This window comes from Phyllobates terribilis, unplaced genomic scaffold (genome assembly GCF_046119375.1).
Source record: "Phyllobates terribilis strain yellow unplaced genomic scaffold, ASM4611937v1 Scaffold_9__5_contigs__length_417890890, whole genome shotgun sequence".
Lineage (NCBI taxonomy): Eukaryota > Metazoa > Chordata > Amphibia > Anura > Dendrobatidae > Phyllobates > Phyllobates terribilis.
The window spans coordinates 412,653,242-412,678,313 of NW_027362769.1; the positions used below are offsets into that span (position 1 = coordinate 412,653,242).

At 55.1% G+C, this 25,072-nt stretch overlaps 1 protein-coding gene across 1 annotated transcript in view; it reads left to right on the forward strand.

Annotated features, from left to right (window-relative positions):
- Window positions 1-25,072, forward strand: part of SRRM2 (serine/arginine repetitive matrix 2) — a 101,550-nt gene that overhangs the window by 68,349 nt on the left and 8,129 nt on the right. The window contains exons 2-11 of the mRNA XM_073649031.1: window positions 1,845-2,105; window positions 2,318-2,419; window positions 2,576-2,731; window positions 2,943-3,029; window positions 4,091-4,147; window positions 5,533-5,562; window positions 15,510-15,560; window positions 17,307-17,369; window positions 17,442-17,583; window positions 17,716-23,705. Of these exons, the coding sequence (XP_073505132.1) occupies window positions 1,867-2,105; window positions 2,318-2,419; window positions 2,576-2,731; window positions 2,943-3,029; window positions 4,091-4,147; window positions 5,533-5,562; window positions 15,510-15,560; window positions 17,307-17,369; window positions 17,442-17,583; window positions 17,716-23,705 (6,917 nt within the window). The 5' untranslated portion in view covers window positions 1,845-1,866. The remainder of the gene's footprint in view (window positions 1-1,844; window positions 2,106-2,317; window positions 2,420-2,575; window positions 2,732-2,942; window positions 3,030-4,090; window positions 4,148-5,532; window positions 5,563-15,509; window positions 15,561-17,306; window positions 17,370-17,441; window positions 17,584-17,715; window positions 23,706-25,072) is intronic.

The following is a 25,072-nucleotide window of genomic DNA, read 5'->3' on the forward strand; positions in this document are numbered from 1 at the left end:
TTATCACACAGTGTATATATATATAATGTACAGTCCTCGTGTATTATCACAGTGTATATATATAATGTACAGCCCTCGTGTATTATCACACAGTGTATATATATATAATGTACAGTCCTCGTGTATTATCACACAGTATATATATATATATATATATATATAATGTACAGTCCTCGTGTATTATCACAGTGTATATATATATATAATGTACAGTCCTCGTGTATTATCACACAGTGTATATATATATAATGTACAGTCCTCGTGTATTATCACAGTGTATATATATAATGTACAGCCCTCGTGTATTATCACACAGTGTATATATATATAATGTACAGTCCTCGTGTATTATCACACAGTGTATATATATATATATATATAATGTACAGCCCTCGTGTATTATCACACAGTGTATATATATATATATATAATGTACAGCCCTCGTGTATTATCACACAGTGTATATATATAATGTACAGTCCTCGTGTATTATCACAGTGTATATATATATATAATGTACAGTCCTCGTGTATTATCACACAGTGTATATATATATATATATAATGTACAGTCCTCGTGTATTATCACACAGTGTATATATATATATATAATGTACAGTCCTCGTGTATTATCACACAGTATATATATATATATATAGTGTACAGTCCTCGTGTATTATCACACAGTGTATATATATATATATATAATGTACAGTCCTCGTGTATTATCACACAGTGTATATATATATATATAATGTACAGTCCTCGTGTATTATCACACAGTGTATATATATATAATGTACAGTCCTCGTGTATTATCACAGTGTATATATATATAATGTACAGTCCTCGTGTATTATCACACAGTGTATATATATATAATGTACAGTCCTCGTGTATTATCACACAGTATATATATATATATATATATAATGTACAGTCCTCGTGTATTATCAGTGTATATATATAATGTACAGTCCTCGTGTATTATCACAGTGTATATATATATATAATGTACAGTCCTCGTGTATTATCACACAGTGTATATATATATATATATAATGTACAGTCCTCGTGTATTATCACACAGTGTATATATATATATATAATGTACAGTCCTCGTGTATTATCACACAGTGTATATATATATAATGTACAGTCCTCGTGTATTATCACAGTGTATATATATATAATGTACAGTCCTCGTGTATTATCACACAGTGTATATATATATATAATGTACAGTCCTCGTGTATTATCACACAGTGTATATATATATATAATGTACAGTCCTCGTGTATTATCAGTGTATATATATATATAATGTACAGCCCTCGTGTATTATCACAGTGTATATATATATATATATATAATGTACAGCCCTCGTGTATTATCACACAGTGTATATATATATAATGTACAGTCCTCGTGTATTATCACAGTGTATATATATATATATATATAATGTACAGTCCTCGTGTATTATCACACAGTGTATATATATATATATATAATGTACAGTCCTCGTGTATTATCACAGTGTATATATATAATGTACAGTCCTCGTGTATTATCACAGTGTATATATATATATAATGTACAGTCCTCGTGTATTATCACACAGTGTATATATATATATAATGTACAGTCCTCGTGTATTATCACACAGTGTATATATATATATAATGTACAGCCCTCGTGTATTATCACAGTGTATATATATATATATAATGTACAGTCCTCGTGTATTATCACACAGTGTATATATATATATATATATATATATAATGTACAGCCCTCGTGTATTATCACAGTGTGTATATATATATACTCCTCTCGCTGTAGGTGGGCTCCTCCCTCCGGTGCGATGTATAACGGGATCGGTCTTCCCACCCCGCGGGGCAGCGGCACTAATGGATATGTGCAGCGCAATCTCTCCTCCGTCCGCCATAAGAAGGACCGGACGGACTACAAGTCTGAGGAGGAGCTGAAGAAGCTGGAGAGTCTCCTGGTGAAGAAGCCGAACCAAGAGATCCTGGACCACGAGCGCAAGAGGAAGGTGGAGCTGAAGTGCCTGGAGCTGGAGGAGATGATGGAGGAGCAGGGGTGAGGGACAGGGGCGAGGGGCCGGGGACAGCTAGTCAGGGGCGAGGGGCCGGGGACAGCTAGTCAGGGGCGAGGGGCCGGGAACAGCTAGTCAGGGGCGAGGGGCCGGGGGAAGCGGTCAGGGGTGCGGTCAGGGGCGGGGGCTGCGGTCAGGGGCGAGGGCGGCGGGGGCCGCGGCAGCTTTCTGATTAATGGCTGTGTTCTGCTCTTAGGTACAGCGAGGCGGAGATCCAGGACAAGGTGGCCACCTTCAGGCTGATGCTGCAGGAGAAGGACCTGACCACACAGAAAGAAGATGACAAGCTAAAGACTAAGTGTGTGTGGGCCGAGGGAGCGGCCTCCGGCCCATGTTAGGGGAGGGATCTGACGTTTTGGGGGGGATCCGATGTTGGGGTGGGAGGGAGCGGCCTCCGGCCGATGTTGGGGGGGCCGGGTAGGGGAGGCCTCTTTCTCACTCTTCTCTCTTGCAGTGTCTCGGAGACTCATCAGCTCGCTGAGGCCAATGAGAAGAAGAACGAGCGCCTCCGCGCTGCCTTCGGGATCAGCGACAGCTACGTGGACGGCAGCAGCTTTGATCCCAACCGCAGAGCGGCAGCCAAGCAGCAGCAGGAGCAGAAGTCGTACAGGTGCGTTACAGGGGGCCGCACCGGACACCACGGTCAGCGCTTGTCCCGTGGGGGCTGTGATCCTCACCAGGACAGTGTTGGCGAGCTGCAGCCCATAGATTAAGCTTCTGTAACAAGCTGCATACACTGCCCCGGAGCAGCGTGCGTGTGCTGTGCAGAGTTCTCCGCTCGGCCCATCCTCCACCTGATCGAGGGTTTCCTGTTTCCTCAGTTTTGTTGCAGACACAGCAAGTTCTCGTTCTCCATCTCCATCTCCCAGCAAACACAAGAAGAAGAAAAAGAAGAAAGATCGTGGCCGGTAATGTCCAGGGCCTCGTGGGGGTCAGTGCGAGGGGGACGCGGAGGCCGGTAATGTCCAGGGCCTCGTGGGGGTCAGTGCGAGGGGGACGCGGAGGCCGGTAATGTCCAGGGCCTCGTGGGGGTCAGTGCGAGGGGGACGCGGAGGCCGGTAATGTCCAGGGCCTCGTGGGGGTCAGTGCGAGGGGGACGCGGAGGCCGGTAATCTCCAGGGCCTCGTGGGGGTCAGTGCGAGGGGGACGCGGAGGCCGGTAATCTCCAGGGCCTCGTGGGGGTCAGTGCGAGGGGGACGCGGAGGCCGGTAATGTCCAGGGCCTCGTGTCGGGGGGACGCGGAGGCCAGTAATGTCCAGGGCCTCGTGTTGGGGGGGACGCGGAGGCCAGTAATGTCCAGGGCCTCAAGGCGGTCACTGTCAGGGGGGACGCGGAGGCCGGTGATGGTCAGTGTCGGTGGGGGGGGCGCAGAGGCCGGTTATGTCCAGGGCCTCGTGTCGGGGGGACGCGGAGGCCGGTTATGTCCAGGGCCTCGTGTCGGGGGGACGCGGAGGCCGGTTATGTCCAGGGCCTCGTGTCGGGGAGACGCGGAGGCCGGTTATGTCCAGGGCCTCGTGTCGGGGAGACGCGGAGGCCGGTTATGTCCAGGGCCTCGTGTCGGGGAGACGCGGAGGCCGGTTATGTCCAGGGCCTCGTGTCGGGGAGACGCGGAGGCCGGTTATGTCCAGGGCCTCGTGTCTTGGGGGACCTGGAGGCTTTGTGGTTGACTTGCTATATCTCCGTAGTCACAGACCATACAGATTCCTGACCCATCCACCATTACTTTATTCCCTTTTCTTGTCCCCGTTCTTAATAAAGACCTGTGACCTCGGATTAGTAGTTGTCCCAGCAGTGGTGATCGGCCCTTCTCGGGGGTCGGACTGCTGTACTGTGGCTGCCCTCGTGGGCTTTTGCGGGGTCTGGTGAGGGTTTATTCTCTGCTGTATGGGGTCATTCAGTTCCCATGTCTGATCTGCGTGGAATCCCGGGGGGTCCAGGTTTGGGAATAATCTTGCCTATCCTTCACCAGGTCCCACAGCCACTCCCCTGGCCACAAGGAGAAGAAGTCCAAGTCCCGCAAGCACAGGTAACGCCATAGTGGTGTCCACGGTCACCGTGCGCCTCCACGCTGCTCCTAGCCATGGTGTGGTGTGTAATGCTCCCTGTGTAAAGACCTATATAGGGCTATCCTCTGTAAAATACTGTATATAATGTCATCTTTGTGTTTATAGGGCTATCCTCTGCTTGTGTATATATAAGGGCTGTCCTCTGTGTGTGTATACTGTGTGTGTTTGTATATATAGGACTATCCTCTGTTCATATACTGCAGTGTATATATAGGGCTGTCCTCTGCGTGTGTATACTGTGTGTGTGTTGGTATATATAGGGCTATCCTCTGTTCATATACTGCTGTGTATTTATAGGGCTATCCTCTGCGCTTGTATACTGCTGTGTATATATAGGGCTATCCTCTGCGTGTGTGTATATATAGGGCTATCCTATGCATGTTTGTATATATAGGGCTATGCTCTGTGTGTGTGTGTGTATATATAGGGCTATGCTCTGTGTGTGTGTGTATATATAGGGCTATGCTCTGTGTGTGTGTGTGTATATATAGGGCTATCCTATGCGTGTGTGTATATATAGGGCTATGCTCTGTGTGTGTGTATATATAGGGCTATCCTATGCGTGTGTGTGTATATATAGGGCTATGCTCTGTGTGTGTGTATATATAGGGCTATGCTCTGCGTGTGTGTATATATAGAACTGTGCGCTGCGTGGGTATACTGCTGCTTATATATAGTGCTGTGCTCTACGTGTGTGTGTGTGTGTGTGCGTGCATGTGTGTTGCTCTGTGGCACTCGGAGGTAGATTCAGGACACTGTCTCTTTATATGACTTGGCTGTGGTTTATGCTGCTACTTATAATAAACCACCGAGTGCAAAACATAAACGAGGCCTTTCTGGCATAACAGGAAACCAAAGGGAAAAAGGTACAGCCAGTCCTTACTTCAGCCGAGGTCCGGCCTCTGGGGGTCAGCAGGAGCACAAACACCAGCTCCTCTCTCTCAGGAGCTTCCACACTCTGAACCCACCTGAGTGTCAGGGCAGGATATTTACAGCCCAGACTCTCCCCTGATTGGAGTGATGGTGGATGACGTCCCACCCTGCACTTCGTTATCCACTGAAAACATTCCCTTGTAACAGTGGTTCTATTAACCCTCTCTGCACCGAGTGTGCAGGAGAACTCGCATGTTTTCACATCACTGAGGCTACCTCCCTTCTGACTCACTACCAGTGACTTTCACAGTGTATATGTGTGTGTGTGTATATATATATATATATATATATATATATATATATATATATATATATATATATATATATATATATATATATATATATATATATATATATATATTATGTATGTAGGTAGCTATCATGTGTCTAATCTTATGTCATTATTTCCCAGGTCCTCATCAAATTCTAAGAGAAAGGACAGGTAAGAACAGAGCTGGGGTTGCGGTCCTGGACTGTCATTGGGTGGCATCTGGACAGTGTCATGTGTGGGGGGACTGCTCTGGTCTGTGTCACAGGTGGGGTGGTCTACGCCGTGTGGTGGGGTATGGGTTCTGGTTCGTGTGTTGTGTGGCCTCTGTTCTGTGTGTCGTGGGTGGGGTGGCCTCCGCCTTGTGTCTTGTGGCCTCTAGTCTGTGTGTTGTGTGGGTGGGGTGGTCTCTGGTGTGTGGCCTCTGGTCTGTGTTGTGGGTGGGGTGGTCTCCGCCGTGGGGCCTCTGGTCTGTGTGTCGTGAGTGGGGTGGCCTCCGCCATGTGTCCTCTAGTCTGTGTGTTGTGTGTGTGGGGTGGTCTCTGGTGTGTGGCCTCTGGTTTGTGTGTTGTGGGTGGGGTGGTCTCCGCGGGGTGGACTTTGGTCTGTGCGTGGGTGGGGTGGCCTCTGGTCTGTGTTGTGTGGGTGGGGTGGTCTCTGGTGTGTGGCCTCTGGTTTGTGTGTTGTGGGTGGGGTGGTCTCCGCCGTGTGGCCTCTGGTTTGTGTTTTGTGGGTGGGGTGGTCTCCGCCGTGTGGCCTCTGGTTTGTGTGTTGTGGGTGGGGTGGCCTCTGGTGTGTGGCCTCTGGTTTGTGTGTTGTGGGTGGGGTGGCCTCTGGTGTGTGGCCTCTGGTTTGTGTGTTGTGGGTGGGGTGGCCTCTGGTGTGTGGCCTCTGGTTTGTGTGTTGTGGGTGGGGTGGCCTCTGGTCTGTGTTGTGTGGGTGGGGTGGTCTGTGTGTTGTGGGTGGGGTGGTCTCCGCCGTGGGGCCTCTGGTCTGTGTTGTGTGGGTGGGGTGATCTGTGTTGTGTGGGTGGGGTGGCCTCTGGTCTGTGTGTTGTGGGTGGGGTGGTCTCCGCCTAGTGGGCTTTGGTCTGTGTGTGGGTGGGGTGGCCTCTGGTCTGTGTTGTGTGGGTGGGGTGGTCTCTGGTGTGTGGCCTCTGGTTTGTGTGTTGTGGGTGGGGTTGTCTCCGCCGGGTGGCCTCTGGTCTGTGTTGTGGGTGGGGTGGTCTCCGCCGGGTGGGCTTTGGTCTGTGTGTGGGTGGGGTGGCCTCTGGTCTGTGTTGTGTGGGTGGGGTGGTCTCTGCCGTGTGGCCTCTGGTTTGTGTGTTGTGGGTGGGGTGGTCTCCGGTCTGTGTGTTGTGGGTGGGGTGGTCTCCGCCGGGTGGGCTTTGGTCTGTGTGTGGGTGGGGTGGCCTCTGGTCTGTGTTGTGTGGGTGGGGTGGTCTCCACCGGGTGGCCTCTGGTCTGTGTTGTGTGGGTGGGGTGGTCTCTGCCGGGTGGCCTCTGGTCTGTGTTGTGGGTGGGGTGGTCTCTGCCGGGTGGACTTTGGTCTGTGGGTGGGTGGGGTGGCCTCTGGTCTGTGTGTTGTGGGTGGGGTGGTCTCCGCCGTGTGGCCTCTGGTTTGTGTGTTGTGGGTGGGGTGGCCTCTGGTTTGTGTGTTGTGGGTGGGGTGGCCTCTGGTCTGTGTTGTGTGGGTGGGGTGGTCTCCGCCAGGTGGCCTCTGGTCTGTGTGTGGGTGGGGGTGATCTGTGTTGTGTGGGTGGGGTGGCCTCTGGTCTGTGTGTTGTGGGTGACGTGGTCTCCGCCGGGTGGGCTTTGGTCTGTGTGTGGGTGGGGTGGCCTCTGGTCTGTGTTCTGTGGGTGGGGTGGTCTGTGTTGTGTGGGTGGGGTGGTCTCTGGTGTGTGGCCTCTGGTTTGTGTGTTGTGGGTGGGGTGGTCTCCGCCGGGTGGCCTCTGGTCTGTGTGTTGTGGGTGGGGTGGTCTCCGCCGGGTGGACTTTGGTCTGCGTGGGTGGGGTGGCCTCTGGTCTGTGTTGTGTGGGTGGGGTGGTCTCTGGTGTGTGGCCTCTGGTTTGTGTGTTGTGGGTGGGGTGGCCTCTGGTCTGTGTTGTGTGGGTGGGGTGGTCTCCGCCGGGTGGCCTCTGGTCTGTGTTGTGTGGCCTCTGGTCTGTTGTGTGGGTGGGGTGATCTGTGTTGTGTGGGTGGGGTGGCCTCTGGTCTGTGTGTTGTGGGTGAGGTGGTCTCCGCCGGGTGGGCTTTGGTCTGTGTGGGTGGGGTGGCCTCTGGTCTGTGTTCTGTGGGTGGCCTCTGGTCTGTGTTGTGTGGGTGGGGTGGTCTCCGCCGGGTGGCCTCTGGTCTGTGTTGTGTGGCCTCTGGTCTGTATTGTGGGTGGGGTGGTCTCTGCCGTGTGGCCTCTAGTCTGTGTGTTGTGTGGATGGGGTGGTCTCTGCTGTGTGGTGTTGTGTGGCCTCTAGTCTGTGTGTTGTGTGGATGGGGTGGTCTCCGCGGTGTGGTGTTGTTTGGCCTCTGGTCTGTGTTGTGTGGGTGGGGTGGTCTCCGCCGTGTGGCCTCTGGTCTGTGTTGTGGGTGGGGTGGTCTCCACCGTGTGGCCTCTGGTCTGTGTTGTGTGGGTGGGGTGGTCTCCGCCGTGTGGCCTCTAGTCTGTGTGTTGTGTGGATGGGGTGGTCTCCGCGGTGTGGTGTTGTGTGGCCTCTGGTCTGTGTTGTGGGTGGGGTGGTCTCCGCCGTGTGGCCTCTGGTCTGTGTTGTGGGTGGGGTGGTCTCCACCGTGTGGCCTCTGGTCTGTGTTGTGGGTGGGGTGGTCTCCACCGTGTGGCCTCTGGTCTGTGTTGTGGGTGGGGTGGTCTCTGCCGGGTGGCCTCTGGTCTGTTGTGTGGGTGGGGTGGCCTCTGGTCTGTGTGTTGTGGGTGGGGTGGTCTCTGGTGTGTGGCCTCTGGTTTGTGTGTTGTGGGTGGGGTGGTCTCCGCCGGGTGGCCTCTGGTTTGTGTTGTGGGTGGGGTGGTCTCCGCCGGGTGGCCTCTGGTCTGTGTGTGGGTGGGGGTGATCTGTGTTGTGTGGGTGGGGTGGCCTCTGGTCTGTGTGTTGTGGGTGAGGTGGTCTCCGCCGGGTGGGCTTTGGTCTGTGTGTGGGTGGGGTGGCCTCTGGTCTGTGTTCTGTGGGTGGGGTGGTCTCTGGTGTGTGGCCTCTGGTTTGTGTGTTGTGGATGGGGTGGTCTCCGCCGGGTGGCCTCTGGTCTGTGTTGTGTGGGTGGGGTGGTCTCCGCCGGGTGGCCTCTGGTCTGTGTTGTGTGGGTGGGGTGGTCTCCGCCGGGTGGCCTCTGGTCTGTGTTGTGTGGGTGGGGTGGTCTCCGCCGGGTGGCCTCTGGTCTGTGTTGTGTGGGTGGGGTGGTCTCCGCCGGGTGGCCTCTGGTCTGTGTTGTGTGGGTGGGGTGGTCTCCGCCGGGTGGCCTCTGGTCTGTGTTGTGTGGGTGGGGTGGTCTCCGCCGGGTGGCCTCTGGTCTGTGTTGTGTGGGTGGGGTGGTCTCCGCCGGGTGGCCTCTGGTCTGTGTTGTGTGGGTGGGGTGGTCTCCGCCGGGTGGCCTCTGGTCTGTGTTGTGTGGGTGGGGTGGTCTCCGCCGGGTGGCCTCTGGTCTGTGTTGTGTGGGTGAGGTGGTCTCCGCCGGGTGGCCTCTGGTCTGTGTTGTGTGGGTGGGGTGGTCTCCGCCGGGTGGCCTCTGGTCTGTGTTGTGTGGGTGGGGTGGTCTCCGCCGGGTGGCCTCTGGTCTGTGTTGTGTGGGTGGGGTGGTCTCTGCCGTGTGGCCTCTGTCTGTGTTGTGTGGGTGGGGTGGTCTCCGCCGGGTGGCCTCTGGTCTGTGTTGTGTGGGTGGGGTGGCCTCTGGGCTGTGTATTGTGTGGGTGGGGTGGTCTCCGCTGTGTGGTGTTGTGTGGCCTCTAGTCTATTGTGTGGGTGGGGTGGTCTCCGCTGTGTGGTGTTGTGTGGCCTCTGGTCTGTGTTGTGTGGGTGGGGTGGTCTCCGCCGGGTGGCCTCTGGTCTGTGTTGTGTGGGTGGGGTGGTCTCCGCCGGGTGGCCTCTGGTCTGTGTTGTGTGGGTGGGGTGGTCTCCGCCGGGTGGCCTCTGGTCTGTGTTGTGTGGGTGGGGTGGTCTCCGCCGGGTGGCCTCTGGTCTGTGTTGTGTGGGTGGGGTGGCCTCTGGTCTGTGTTGTGTGGGTGGGGTGGCCTCTGGGCTGTGTATTGTGTGGGTGGGGTGGTCTCCGCTGTGTGGTGTTGTGTGGCCTCTAGTCTATTGTGTGGGTGGGGTGGTCTCCGCTGTGTGGTGTTGTGTGGCCTCTGGTCTGTGTTGTGTGGGTGGGGTGGTCTCCGCCGGGTGGCCTCTGGTCTGTGTTGTGTGGGTGGGGTGGTCTCCGCCGGGTGGCCTCTGGTCTGTGTTGTGTGGGTGGGGTGGCCTCTGGTCTGTGTTGTGTGGGTGGGGTGGCCTCTGGGCTGTGTATTGTGTGGGTGGGGTGGTCTCCGCTGTGTGGTGTTGTGTGGCCTCTAGTCTATTGTGTGGGTGGGGTGGTCTCCGCTGTGTGGTGTTGTGTGGCCTCTGGTCTGTGTTGTGTGGGTGGGGTCGTCTCCGCCGGGTGGCCTCTGGTCTGTGTTGTGTGGGTGGGGTGGTCTCCGCCGGGTGGCCTCTGGTCTGTGTTGTGTGGGTGGGGTGGTCTCCGCCGGGTGGCCTCTGGTCTGTGTTGTGTGGGTGGGGTGGTCTCCGCCGGGTGGCCTCTGGTCTGTGTTGTGTGGGTGGGGTGGTCTCCGCCGGGTGGCCTCTGGTCTGTGTTGTGTGGGTGGGGTGGTCTCCGCCGGGTGGCCTCTGGTCTGTGTTGTGTGGGTGGGGTGGTCTCCGCCGGGTGGCCTCTGGTCTGTGTTGTGTGGGTGGGGTGGTCTCCGCCGGGTGGCCTCTGGTCTGTGTTGTGTGGGTGGGGTGGTCTCCGCCGGGTGGCCTCTGGTCTGTGTTGTGTGGGTGGGGTGGTCTCCGCCGGGTGGCCTCTGGTCTGTGTTGTGTGGGTGGGGTGGTCTCCGCCGGGTGGCCTCTGGTCTGTGTTGTGTGGGTGAGGTGGTCTCCGCCGGGTGGCCTCTGGTCTGTGTTGTGTGGGTGGGGTGGTCTCCGCCGGGTGGCCTCTGGTCTGTGTTGTGTGGGTGGGGTGGTCTCCGCCGGGTGGCCTCTGGTCTGTGTTGTGTGGGTGGGGTGGTCTCTGCCGTGTGGCCTCTGTCTGTGTTGTGTGGGTGGGGTGGTCTCCGCCGGGTGGCCTCTGGTCTGTGTTGTGTGGGTGGGGTGGCCTCTGGGCTGTGTATTGTGTGGGTGGGGTGGTCTCCGCTGTGTGGTGTTGTGTGGCCTCTAGTCTATTGTGTGGGTGGGGTGGTCTCCGCTGTGTGGTGTTGTGTGGCCTCTGGTCTGTGTTGTGTGGGTGGGGTGGCCTCTGGTCTGTGTTCTGTGGGTGGGGTGGTCTCTGGTGTGTGGCCTCTGGTTTGTGTGTTGTGTGGGTGGGGTGGTCTCTGCCGGGTGGCCTCTGGTCTGTGTTGTGTGGGTGGGGTGGTCTCTGCCGGGTGGCCTCTGGTCTGTGTTGTGTGGGTGGGGTGGTCTCTGCCGGGTGGCCTCTGGTCTGTGTTGTGTGGGTGGGGTGGTCTCTGCCGGGTGGCCTCTGTCTGTGTTGTGTGGGTGGGGTGGTCTCCGCCGGGTGGCCTCTGGTCTGTGTTGTGTGGGTGGGGTGGCCTCTGGTCTGTGTTGTGTGGGTGGGGTGGCCTCTGGTCTGTGTTGTGTGGGTGGGGTGGCCTCTGGGCTGTGTATTGTGTGGGTGGGGTGGTCTCCGCTGTGTGGTGTTGTGTGGCCTCTAGTCTGTATTGTGTGGGTGGGGTGGTCTCCGCTGTGTGGTGTTGTGTGGCCTCTGGTCTGTATTGTGTGGGTGGGGTGGTCTCCGCTGTGTGGTGTTGTGTGGCCTCTGGTCTGTATTGTGTGGGTGGGGTGGTCTCCGCTGTGTGGTGTTGTGTGGCCTCTGGTCTGTGTTGTGTGGGTGGGGTCGTCTCCGCCGGGTGGCCTCTGGTCTGTGTTGTGTGGGTGGGGTGGTCTCCGCCGGGTGGCCTCTGGTCTGTGTTGTGTGGGTGGGGTGGTCTCCGCCGGGTGGCCTCTGGTCTGTGTTGTGTGGGTGGGGTGGTCTCCGCCGGGTGGCCTCTGGTCTGTGTTGTGTGGGTGGGGTGGTCTCTGCCGTGTGGCCTCTGTCTGTGTTGTGTGGGTGGGGTGGTCTCCGCCGGGTGGCCTCTGGTCTGTGTTGTGTGGGTGGGGTGGCCTCTGGTCTGTGTTGTGTGGGTGGGGTGGACTCTGGGCTGTGTATTGTGTGGGTGGGGTGGTCTCCGCTGTGTGGTGTTGTGTGGCCTCTAGTCTATTGTGTGGGTGGGGTGGTCTCCGCTGTGTGGTGTTGTGTGGCCTCTGGTCTGTGTTGTGGGTGGGGTGGTCTCCGCCGTGTGGCCTCTGGTCTGTGTTGTGTGGGTGGGGTGGTCTCTGCCGGGTGGCCTCTGGTCTGTGTTGTGTGGGTGGGGTGGTCTCTGCCGGGTGGCCTCTGTCTGTGTTGTGTGGGTGGGGTGGTCTCCGCCGGGTGGCCTCTGGTCTGTGTTGTGTGGGTGGGGTGGCCTCTGGTCTGTGTTGTGTGGGTGGGGTGGCCTCTGGGCTGTGTATTGTGTGGGTGGGGTGGTCTCCGCTGTGTGGTGTTGTGTGGCCTCTAGTCTGTATTGTGTGGGTGGGGTGGTCTCCGCTGTGTGGTGTTGTGTGGCCTCTGGTCTGTATTGTGTGGGTGGGGTGGTCTCCGCTGTGTGGTGTTGTGTGGCCTCTGGTCTGTATTGTGTGGGTGGGGTGGTCTCCGCTGTGTGGTGTTGTGTGGCCTCTGGTCTGTGTTGTGGGTGGGGTGGTCTCCGCCGTGTGGCCTCTGGTCTGTGTTGTGTGGGTGGGGTGGTCTCCGCCGTGTGGCCTCTGGTCTGTGTTGTGTGGGTGGGGTGGTCTCTGCCGTGTGGCCTCTGTCTGTGTTGTGTGGGTGGGGTGGTCTCCGCCGTGTGGCCTCTGGTCTGTGTTGTGGGTGGGGTGGTCTCCACCGTGTGGCCTCTGGTCTGTGTTGTGGGTGGGGTGGTCTCCACCGTGTGGCCTCTGGTCTGTGTTGTGGGTGGGGTGGTCTCTGCCGGGTGGCCTCTGGTCTGTTGTGTGGGTGGGGTGATCTGTGTTGTGTGGGTGGGGTGGCCTCTGGTCTGTGTGTTGTGGGTGGGGTGGTCTCCGCCGGGTGGCCTCTGGTTTGTGTTGTGGGTGGGGTGGTCTCCGCCGGGTGGCCTCTGGTCTGTGTGTGGGTGGGGGTGATCTGTGTTGTGTGGGTGGGGTGGCCTCTGGTCTGTGTGTTGTGGGTGAGGTGGTCTCCGCCGGGTGGGCTTTGGTCTGTGTGTGGGTGGGGTGGCCTCTGGTCTGTGTTCTGTGGGTGGGGTGGTCTCTGGTGTGTGGCCTCTGGTTTGTGTGTTGTGGATGGGGTGGTCTCCGCCGGGTGGCCTCTGTTCTGTGTTGTGTGGGTGGGGTGGTCTCCGCCGGGTGGCCTCTGGTCTGTGTTGTGTGGGTGGGGTGGTCTCCGCCGGGTGGCCTCTGGTCTGTGTTGTGTGGGTGGGGTGGTCTCCGCCGGGTGGCCTCTGGTCTGTGTTGTGTGGGTGGGGTGGTCTCCGCCGGGTGGCCTCTGGTCTGTGTTGTGTGGGTGGGGTGGTCTCCGCCGGGTGGCCTCTGGTCTGTGTTGTGTGGGTGGGGTGGTCTCCGCCGGGTGGCCTCTGGTCTGTGTTGTGTGGGTGGGGTGGTCTCCGCCGGGTGGCCTCTGGTCTGTGTTGTGTGGGTGGGGTGGTCTCCGCCGGGTGGCCTCTGGTCTGTGTTGTGTGGGTGGGGTGGTCTCCGCCGGGTGGCCTCTGGTCTGTGTTGTGTGGGTGGGGTGGTCTCCGCCGGGTGGCCTCTGGTCTGTGTTGTGTGGGTGAGGTGGTCTCCGCCGGGTGGCCTCTGGTCTGTGTTGTGTGGGTGGGGTGGTCTCCGCCGGGTGGCCTCTGGTCTGTGTTGTGTGGGTGGGGTGGTCTCCGCCGGGTGGCCTCTGGTCTGTGTTGTGTGGGTGGGGTGGTCTCTGCCGTGTGGCCTCTGTCTGTGTTGTGTGGGTGGGGTGGTCTCCGCCGGGTGGCCTCTGGTCTGTGTTGTGTGGGTGGGGTGGCCTCTGGTCTGTGTTGTGTGGGTGGGGTGGCCTCTGGGCTGTGTATTGTGTGGGTGGGGTGGTCTCCGCTGTGTGGTGTTGTGTGGCCTCTAGTCTATTGTGTGGGTGGGGTGGTCTCTGCTGTGTGGTGTTGTGTGGCCTCTGGTCTGTGTTGTGTGGGTGGGGTGGTCTCCGCCGGGTGGCCTCTGGTCTGTGTTGTGTGGGTGGGGTGGTCTCCGCCGGGTGGCCTCTGGTCTGTGTTGTGTGGGTGGGGTGGTCTCCGCCGGGTGGCCTCTGGTCTGTGTTGTGTGGGTGGGGTGGTCTCCGCCGGGTGGCCTCTGGTCTGTGTTGTGTGGGTGGGGTGGTCTCCGCCGGGTGGCCTCTGGTCTGTGTTGTGTGGGTGGGGTGGCCTCTGGTCTGTGTTGTGTGGGTGGGGTGGCCTCTGGGCTGTGTATTGTGTGGGTGGGGTGGTCTCCGCTGTGTGGTGTTGTGTGGCCTCTAGTCTATTGTGTGGGTGGGGTGGTCTCCGCTGTGTGGTGTTGTGTGGCCTCTGGTCTGTGTTGTGTGGGTGGGGTGGTCTCCGCCGGGTGGCCTCTGGTCTGGGTGGCCTCTGGTCTGTGTTGTGTGGGTGGGGTGGCCTCTGGTCTGTGTTGTGTGGGTGGGGTGGCCTCTGGGCTGTGTATTGTGTGGGTGGGGTGGTCTCCGCTGTGTGGTGTTGTGTGGCCTCTAGTCTATTGTGTGGGTGGGGTGGTCTCCGCTGTGTGGTGTTGTGTGGCCTCTGGTCTGTGTTGTGTGGGTGGGGTCGTCTCCGCCGGGTGGCCTCTGGTCTGTGTTGTGTGGGTGGGGTGGTCTCCGCCGGGTGGCCTCTGGTCTGTGTTGTGTGGGTGGGGTGGTCTCCGCCGGGTGGCCTCTGGTCTGTGTTGTGTGGGTGGGGTGGTCTCCGCTGTGTGGTGTTGTGTGGCCTCTAGTCTATTGTGTGGGTGGGGTGGTCTCCGCTGTGTGGTGTTGTGTGGCCTCTGGTCTGTGTTGTGGGTGGGGTGGTCTCCGCCGTGTGGCCTCTGGTCTGTGTTGTGTGGGTGGGGTGGTCTCTGCCGGGTGGCCTCTGGTCTGTGTTGTGTGGGTGGGGTGGTCTCTGCCGGGTGGCCTCTGGTCTGTGTTGTGTGGGTGGGGTGGTCTCTGCCGTGTGGCCTCTGTCTGTGTTGTGTGGGTGGGGTGGTCTCCGCCGGGTGGCCTCTGGTCTGTGTTGTGTGGGTGGGGTGGCCTCTGGGCTGTGTATTGTGTGGGTGGGGTGGCCTCTGGTCTGTGTTGTGTGGGTGGGGTGGTCTCTGCCGTGTGGCCTCTGTCTGTATTGTGTGGGTGGGGTGGTCTCCGCTGTGTGGTGTTGTGTGGCCTCTAGTCTGTATTGTGTGGGTGGGGTGGTCTCCGCTGTGTGGTGTTGTGTGGCCTCTGGTCTGTATTGTGTGGGTGGGGTGGTCTCCGCTGTGTGGTGTTGTGTGGCCTCTGGTCTGTATTGTGTGGGTGGGGTGGTCTCCGCTGTGTGGTGTTGTGTGGCCTCTGGTCTGTGTTGTGTGGGTGGGGTGGTCTCCGCTGTGTGGTGTTGTGTGGCCTCTGGTCTGTATTGTGTGGGTGGGGTGGTCTCCGCTGTGTGGTGTTGTGTGGCCTCTGGTCTGTGTTGTGGGTGGGGTGGTCTCCGCCGTGTGGCCTCTGGTCTGTGTTGTGTGGGTGGGGTGGTCTCTGCCGTGTGGCCTCTGTCTGTGTTGTGTGGGTGGGGTGGTCTCCGCCGGGTGGCCTCTGGTCTGTGTTGTGTGGGTGGGGTGGTCTCCGCCATATGTCGGGGGGGTCTAAGCTATGTGCGATGTTTTTTTCATTCTCTATATATTTCTAGATCTTCGAGCTCAAAAAGCAAGCGAAGAAATAAAGAAAAAAAAACAAGAAGGTGATGACGAGTGCACGCTCGCTCCCTCTCGCTCGCTCCCTCTCGCTCGCTCCCTCTCGCTCGCTCCCTCTCGCTCGCTCCCTCTCGCTCGCTCCCTCTCGCTCGCTCCCTCTCGCTCGCTCCCTCTCGCTCGCTCCCTCTCGCTCGCTCCCTCCCGCTCGCTCGCTCCCTCCCTCTCGCTCGCTCCCTCCCTCTCGCTCGCTCCCTCCCTCTCGCTCGCTCCCTCCCTCTCGCTCGCTCCCTCCCTCTCGCTCGCTCCCTCCCTCTCGCTCGCTCCCTCCCTCTCGCTCGCTCCCTCCCTCTCGCTCGCTCCCTCCCTCTCGCTCGCTCCCTCCCTCTCGCTCCCTCCCTCCCTCTCGCTCCCTCCCTCCCTCTCGCTCCCTCCCTCCCTCTCGCTCCCTCCCTCTCGCTCGCTCCCTCCCTCCCTCTCGCTCCCTCCCTCCCTCTCGCTCGCTCCCTCCCTCCCGCTCGCTCCCTCCCTCCCGCTCGCTCCCTCCCTCCCGCTCGCTCCCTCCCTCCCGCTCGCTCCCTCCCGCCCGCTCGCTCCCTCCCGCCCGCTCGCTCCCGCCCGCTCGCTCCCTCCCTCCCGCTCTCTCGCTCGCTCGCTCCCTCCCTCCCTCCCTCCCTCTCGCTCGCTCGCTCCCTCCCTCTCGCTCCCTCCCTCTCGCTCCCTCCCTCTCGCTCCCTCCCTCTCGCTCCCTCCCTCTCGCTCCCTCCCTCTCGCTCCCTCCCTCTCGCTCCCTCCCTCTCGCTCCCTCCCTCTCGCTCCCTCCCTCTCGCTCCCTCCCTCTCGCTCCCTCCCTCTCGCTCCCTCCCTCTCGCTCCCTCCCTCTCGCTCCCTCCCTCTCGCTCCCTCCCTCTCGCTCGCTCCCTCTCGCGCGCTCGCTCCCGCGCCCGCCCTCTCGCGCCCGCCCTACTTCTGGAGGGGGTGGTATAGAGTCACTGGTTTCGGCAGGGGGATTATTATGGACGCTGAGTGCTGGCGGGAGGTGGATTGTGTACGGTGGATACTTCTGGAGGGGGTGGTATAGAGTCACTGGTTTCGGCAGGGGGATTATTATGGACGCTGAGTGCTGGCGGGAGGTGGATTGTGTACGGTGGATACTTCTGGAGGGGGTGGTATAGAGTCACTGGTTTCGGCAGGGGGATTATTATGGACGCTGAGTGCTGGCGGGAGGAGGATTGTGTACGGTGGATACTTCTGGAGGGGGTGGTATATAGTCACTGGTTTCGGCAGGGGGATTATTATGGACGCTGAGTGCTGGCGGGAGGTGGATTGTGTACGGTGGATACTTCTGGAGGGGGTGGTATAGAGTCACTGGTTTCGGCAGGGGGATTATTATGGACGCTGAGTGCTGGCGGGAGGTGGATTGTGTACGGTGGATACTTCTGGAGGGGGTGGTATAGAGTCACTGGTTTCGGCAGGGGGATTATTATGGACGCTGAGTGCTGTCGGGAGGAGGATTGTGTACGGTGGATACTTCTGGAGGGGGTGGTATAGAGTCACTGGTTTCGGCAGGGGGATTATTATGGACGCTGAGTGCTGGCAGGAGGTGGATTGTGTGGGGTGGTATATAGTCACGGGTTTCGGCAGGGGGATTATTATGGACGCTGAGTGTCTTTGGTACTAGCTAGTATAGGGGCTGCCGAGGGTATGATTATGTACAGTACGAGGTTCTGGAGCGGGGTAGCGTTGCCTTTGTCTCTTGTATAGCTTTACATCCTTCCTCTTCTTCCTCCCTCCAGGTCCCCGAGTGTGTCCCCCCAGCGGGCGTCTTCCTTGTCGTCGGATGTGACCTCCCCCAGCAGGTACTGTGCACATGTTTTGCTTTTTCTGGCTGGTAATTTAGCTATTCTTACACCTTACCTTGTTACCGCCAGGTCCAGGGATAATGTTCAAAAAGACAAAGGTGAAAAACGTGGTCACGTGCACAACCCGGAAAGGCAGAGATCAATCAGCTCGTCACGAGAGCGGAGGAGCGATCGAGGCCCAAGCCCACCGCCAGCGAGCCATCCCAGAAATGTAAGTGCATGAATCTAAAACAAGGTTTGACAGCCCTAAACTAATCCGATCAGTCCTGTCATGAATGCCGCACCGTTCATTTCTGCGCCTGTAATAGTGTCCACTTCTTATTTTTATTTTTTTCTATGTCAGAGAGCGTCTAGGAATGAGAGAAATAGCAGAGATCGCTCATCCTCGTTCTCTCCTAGAAGATCTAAAGATGCCCGAGCTGTTCCAGAGGCTACTAAAAGGGATGCTAAACCGAGGGAGAGGCGTAGCGCTGCAGCCCCTGACACCTCTCCAGGATCAAGCCCAGTCCCGCGAAAGCGGAGCAGACATGACAGTCCAAAGGATCACCACTCTAAAGAGAAAGGCAACAGAGATAAACCGCACAGGATTGCTTCACCTGAGCATCGGATATCACCAGCTACCCTCAAACAGCCTCCTAAATCCCTAAGGAGGGACCGAAGTCTATCTGTAGAGAAGGGGTCTCCAAAACTCCAATCTAGAAATGATTCAAGCGAAGGGAAATGGGACGGAAAGAAAAAAATTCAACCAGCACCCGACAAATCTTCAAAAACTAAAGATTCGTCGTCTTCTTCCTCATCATCATCATCGTCTTCATCATCATCCTCCTCAGAAAGTGAAATCTCCGATCGAGCGTTGGTTAGTAAGAGTATGCTGAAGTCTCGCGCATACGTTAAAGAAAATGCATCTTCCAGAACAGAAAAAGATACGGAAAGTAAGACTGCCATCCCCAAAAAATCCTCACCGGGACAGCGATCAGATCAGGGTCGACTGTCACGAAGAAGCATGTCAAGCAGTCCTCGGAGAGAACACAGATTATCATCCCAAAAAAATATTCGATCACCTGCTGAGAGTCCACCCCGGAAGGGACGGTCCGTGACCCCGAAAGACAAAGCCAGATCCTCATCTATTTCTCCTCCAAAAAGTCCCAAAAATAAAACTTCAAGAAAAGCACATTCACCTACTTCTCCGCGTAGAGAAACATCAAAATCTTCTCACAGAGAGAGACCTTCGTCACTTACACCTCCACGGCACTACCGTGAAAAAGAAAGATCTCCCTATGGTGATAAACGCCTCATAACTCAAAAATATGATAAGGCTGTATCGGACCCTCTCAAGAAAAGAGGCACATCTTCTTCAGCCAGGAACGAGACAGGTTCACACTCTCGTTCCGAAGCGAAGCACAAAAGTTCAATTTCATCGGAAAGAGATGAGAGGTCACGTTCTCGGTCTAATAGAAGCGGACGATCTCGCACACGCTCCCCAGTACACCATAGGGTAAGGTCACGTTCCCCTTCTGTAAATCAAAGGAATACTTTGGCACATAAATCCGAACGGAATCGAAATAGGTCGTCTTGTGGTAAAGAAAGGTCATCTTCGACGTTGCGTTATCAAAGGACCCCTCCTGACATGCGTACGGCTTCAAGATCTTGTAGCCCTAGTCCAAATTCTTATACAAAGAACAAATCTCGTTCACGAACACCTAAAAAAAGAGCAAAATCCCGATCATCGTCTCCTAAGCGACAGGCACGAAAGACGACTTCTCCCAAAACAAGACACAGACGCCAGTCATCAAAGGGGCGATCATCTTCACGTTCGTGGTCTCCAGTTCCAAAAAATCAGTCTTCAAGAAATCGCTCAAAAGGGTCTGTGTCCAGATCACGGTCCCCTGTAAAGGTGAGAGCGACGAGGATATCGAGGTCACCTTCACCACAAACCAAGAAACCCGAAAAGAAGTTGAATTCCAGTAAAAGATACAGTTCTTCCCCAAAATCGAGAGGAGGCACTTCAAGATATTCTGAACAAAGAATGGCTCTAGAAAAAGTTTCACAAAAGTCTCCTCCTCGTGGGAAAACTGTGGAGCGATCACCATCTTCTCCAGGATCCCACAGAAGCCGTTCACCTAAAGAAATTTCTCCCATTAACGAGAAAGCGAGTGAAAGAAGATCTAGAGGTTTACACAAGAGGGTGGGGACTTCGGAGTTCAGATCGAAATCTAAAGAATCGTCCCATGGAAAGTCGTCCAAGTCTACGGTAGACGGCCAGTCTTCTGAAAGCATGAGGCATCACAAAGGCGCCAAAACATTTCAACAAAATCTTGACTCGAGATCATCTCTTGATCGTTCAGCTAAATCAAAATCTTATCATAGAGGTGACTCAGAATCGTCTCCAGAAGATGAATCGAGACCAAAATTGGCATCAAAAAATGAGTCTACGTCAAAGCGAGCTGCACAAAAAAATAGATCTGGCTCAAGTAGAAGCTCTTCAAACAGCAGAGAGCCATCTGAATATGAGCATAGACAAAAGCAAAGCAGCGGTCATTCGAGTCGAGAACCTAAAACCAAACATGATTCACCCAGTAGAACTTCTGACCGAAAGATGAAATCACGTCGCCACTCAAGTTCTGATTCGTCATCTGAACGAGAAGATGGATCCCGACCGTCTAAAATCAGACCTAATATTTTTGATGCTGAATTGTCATGTAAAAATAAGCAGCGTTTGGAAGGAACTCCAGCTGGTGCTTCTAAACTGACTAAATCGGGGCTGAAACAATTCTCCGAAAAACACAAAATGTTAAGTTCCCCACAGTCTAAAGCTAGTTCAGAGTCTTCTCCTGAAAGGCAGCCTAGTAGACGAACACATACTCCAACTAGTTCTGAGTCCTCTCCGGAAAGGAAGCAAGGAAGTAAAGTACAATTGACTAGAACAAGGTCCGAATCCTCTCCAGAAAATCAATACAGAAGTAGACCTTCAAGAAAGAGCTCCAGGTCATCTCCAGAATGTAAAGTGGCACCTCGAGCGAGTCAAAAGTCATCTTCTGAAAAGCAGACTAAAAGCAAACGACGATTAAGCGAAAGCTCCTATTCATCACCTGAGCGACAACCTAGAGGTAAACACTCAAAATCCAGATCCAGCTCACAGTCTTCATCTGAAGAAGAACCGAACGTAAAACCAATCAAACATAGAGAAACTTCAGAATCGCCATCTGGATCCAGACCTCCAAGTAGTAAGACTGGTTCTAGGTTGTCCTCAGTCCAGCCTTCTGATCGTAGGTCAAGTTCTCATACGTCATCAAAGTCTCATACGTCATCAAAGTCTAACCAGGTATCAGTCCATGGCAAACCCCATAGCACTAGATCACCAGAACATGAGACAAAGTCAAGGTTATCACAACATGGTAGTTCTAGATTGGAACAAGAGTCAGATGTCCGACAGTCTGAGAGAAGACGTGATTATAGATCATCTGAAAAAGAACACACAAGACAATCCCTCGAACATGAAACTAGACCGATGCGTACCAAAAAACATTCTTCAAGATCACCTGAATGTGCATCTATAACACCAGTACGCAAACTAACTTCTGGATCATCAGATAGTGATTCTAAACCTGAAGTATCGGAGCATAAACCTAGAGCCTCTGAAGGTGCGGCAAAGTCTTCACCGCGTTCATCTTCAGAACGTGAAGGGAAATCGAAGACTCAGTCTTACAAAACCGGATTGTATTCCCAGGAGGATGTGAAGTCTCCCGTGAAGGAGCATACCCTTAAATTGTGTTCTTCAGGAAACACTGAATCCTCTGATGCCATGAGTGCACCACAAGAACAGCATGTTGTGTCTTACGAAGAGCGTGTAACCCATGCCGAGAGCTTCTCTATAATGTCATTACATACAGAAATGAATGGAGCAGACTCCCAAGTAACTGTGCTAAAACTGTCAAATGATAAGCCGGAAGACCAGCCCCACAACGCCTCTCCTCCGAGGAGTCCAGAAATGAGTGTAAAGGAAGATATCGCGCCAGAATCTGCGGTCTCTGGCGTAGAAGCAATACAGAAGAGAACCAAAAGCAGAAAATCCAGTTCCTCAACAACTTCATCATCATCCTCATCGTCTTCCTCATCATCTTCCTCTTCATCATCTTCATCATCCTCTTCCTCCTCCTCGTCTTCGTCTACTGAAGATGAGGAATCAAATCCTTCACCTGTGCTGCAAAATGTGACTTCCACACTTTCCAATGAGATAAAGACAAATGTTTATCAGGATGAAACCGGCTCCCCCCCTTCATGTACACCTTTAGTTTCCTTACAAAGCGACAGACCATCTGAAAAATGCGAGTTTCTTTCTGATAACTCTGTAAGTTTGCTACCCAGAAGTGGGTCAAAATCTCCATCGGCAAATGTGGATATGCCTGATGGCAAACCTATTTCTCCAATGTCCATAGATGAGACAACCTCACCCAATCTGAATAAAATTGGTTCTCCTGAGGTTCTGGATAGTGGCACCACAAATGGAGATGACTCTTCTCCTCCAAAAATAGCCAGAAGCTCAGTTACATCTCCAATTGCTCCTGATATTTCTGTCTTCCAAGTAATTGAAGAATGCAAGCCAGGAGAAAGAAGTCCTCCAGAATCACCTGATAAGCCGAATATCTCCTGCATGCCCCTGCTCACAGCGTGTGATAAGACTATGTTAGCGGATACTCAATCTAATTTGCAGTGTGAAAGCAGTGAAGTGATGAGGCCAGAACATACCGATGGGCTTAGAAGAAAGTCTTCCTCACCTAGTACACATAAAAGTCCCAAGTCCCCGACTTCATCAAAGCATAGCAGCTCGGGTTCCTCTTCAGAGGACAGCAGTTCCGACTCTTCAAGTGAAAGCAGTTCTTCAGAAGAACCGGCGTCTCCTCAAAAAGTTACTGTGCCAGATCTGCCACCAATACGGCGCATTGCATCTCCCGAAAGGGAGAAATCTCCTGACTCAGTGAGGCACAAATCTTCAAGGTATGGTTCTGTTCGAGAGAAAGAAAGACCTGCCCGGTCACGCTCTTCATCTAGGTCATCAGTGAATCACAGAAACTTCTCTCACTCCTCTGGAAGAGAACCACAAAGAAAAATCTCTCCAACACAGTCACCTGTTCAGAAAGGCAGATCAAAAACGCCCACGAGACACAGAGCAAGAACACCACCTCGTGCATTTAGGTCTCGTTCAAGGTCTAGGACAGACAGATATTCGCGTAGAAATCGCTCACGATCCTCTTCAAGACGTTCACCATCTTGGCAAAATCGTAGAAGATGGGGACGTGGCAGATCTCCTTTGTCCCCGAGAAGAGGCCGCTCAGGTTCTCGCTCACGCATTGACCGTTCGTGGCGTTCTCGTCGTGGTCATTCTAGATCTTCACCTTGGAAAGGGAGATCAAGGTCACCCTCAAGATATGATTCTTATCGGTACTCCCATCGAGGTAACTCCAGATCTTCCCCAAAAAGGAGATCGCGATCACCATACAGACGTGATAAGCCTTATTATCGTCGTGACCGATCCACTTCTTCATCTAGACGGAAGAGACTTAAGTCACCGCGGAGAAAGTCTCGGTCGTTTGAGAGAAGAGCGCGGTCCAAATCTTCTGATCGATATAAGAATTTGCAAAGTGGCAGAGCAGCTAGTAGACGCAGCCGTTCATCATCCTCAAATGGAGAACAGTCTCGAGCCCCTCGGCAGCTTAGACCATCCTCATCTCCATCAGTTGGTAAATCTGTACAACCCCAAAGGGGCTCCCCTACAAGAACTGCTAATATACGGTCTGCCAGTCCTAAACCTTCAGCCAGCCCATGTGTGGCTATCCAAGAAAGTTCACAAAAGTCCCCAAATCTGTCAAAGGTAGAGGATCCTGAGAACTCCTTCCAACAAGATCAGAGTGAGTCTGCCGACAAAAGGGAAGCCTCTGCCGACAAAAGGGAGCCCTCGTCAACTCGGAGAAATCTCTCTCCACACAGAGAGACGGGTGAAATGGAACCGGCTAGGTCTACGGCTGAGCTCCTCACACCTCCGGATGCCCCAGACAAACCTCCTATCCCGGGCAAAGGAGAAGATTATGCCAAACTGGACTCCAAAATACCAATGAGCTCTGGCCAAAGAGCAGTGGCCGAATGTGCTAAAGAAAATATCAGTGGTGACAACTCTTTATCTCCAGGACAAGTGAATGAGTATTCACAACAAGGTGGACAGAACGTTTCCTCAAATAAGCAGAGTAGACGGCAAAGGAGCTCGTCATCGCAGTCCTATTCTGATTCAAGCCCCCAAAAACACTCACCAGCTGCCGAAGCCCCCTCTAAAATGGAGAGGTTGGTATTGGTGTATTATACAGGCTAGAGCCATGTACATGGCTTCTTCTGAAAGGTCTTGTTCAGGACTGAAGTACATGAATGCTTTCTTCCAATGAGCAGCACCTCACCCACGGGTGATATCTGCTACTGCAGCTCTTCGTTCATTTCAGTGGAGCAGAGCTGCGGGACGGGACGCGACCTGTGGGCGGGACGGGACGCGACCTGTGGGCGGGACGGGACGCGACCTGTGGGCGGGACGGGACGCGACCTGTGGGCGGGACGGGACGCGACCTGTGGGCGGGACGGGACGCGACCTGTGGGCGGGACGGGACGCGACCTGTGGGCGGGACGGGACGCGACCTGTGGGCGGGACGGGACGCGACCTGTGGGCGGGACGGGACGCGACCTGTGGGCGGGACGGGACGCGTTCTTAGAAGAAGGTGGCCCGTTAATCATGCATTGTTCCAACTACACTTGTGGCCAAAAGTTTTGAGACTGACACACATTTTGCCTCAAATGTATTTGCTCTTAGTGGCTGTTTCTATGGTTACTGAGGGACAATTGTAAACATTCTGTACATTGTTACATTTTATTGACAAATCCATGAAGTTTGTGACTCCTCAATATTCCCAGCGCTGCCCCTTATTCTCCAGACTTCTGTCTCCATGGATGAGAAGCCCCCGCACATTGTGAGTGATCCCCTCCATGGATGAGAAGCCCCCGCACATTGTGAGTGATCCCCTCCATGGATGAGAAGCCTCCACACATTGTGAGTGACCCCCCCTCCATGGATGAGAAGCCCCCGCACATTGAGTGATCCCCTCCATGGGTGAGAAGCCCCCACACATTGTGAGTGATCCCCTCCATGGATGAGAAGCCCCCGCACATTGTGAGTGATCCCCTCCATGGATGAGAAGCCCCCGCACATTGTGAGTGATCCCCTCCATGGATGAGAAGCCCCCGCACATTGTGAGTGATCCCCTCCATGGATGAGAAGCCCCCGCACATTGTGAGTGATCCCCTCCATGGATGAGAAGCCCCCGCACATTGTGAGTGATCCCCCCCCCACCCCCCCATGGATGAGGAGCCCCCGCACATTGTGAGTGATCCCCCCCCCCACCCCCCCATGGATGAGGAGCCCCCGCACATTGTGAGTGATCCCCCTCCATGGATGAGAAGCCCCCACACATTGTGAGTGACCCCCCCCTCCATGGATGAGAAGCCCCCACACATTGTGAGTGACCCCCCCTCCATGGATGAGAAGCCCCCGCACATTGTGAGTGATCTCCTCCATGGATGAGGAGCCCCCGCACATTGTGAGTGATCTCCTCCATGGATGAGAAGCCCCCGCACAATGTGAGTGACCCCCTCCATGGATGAGAAGC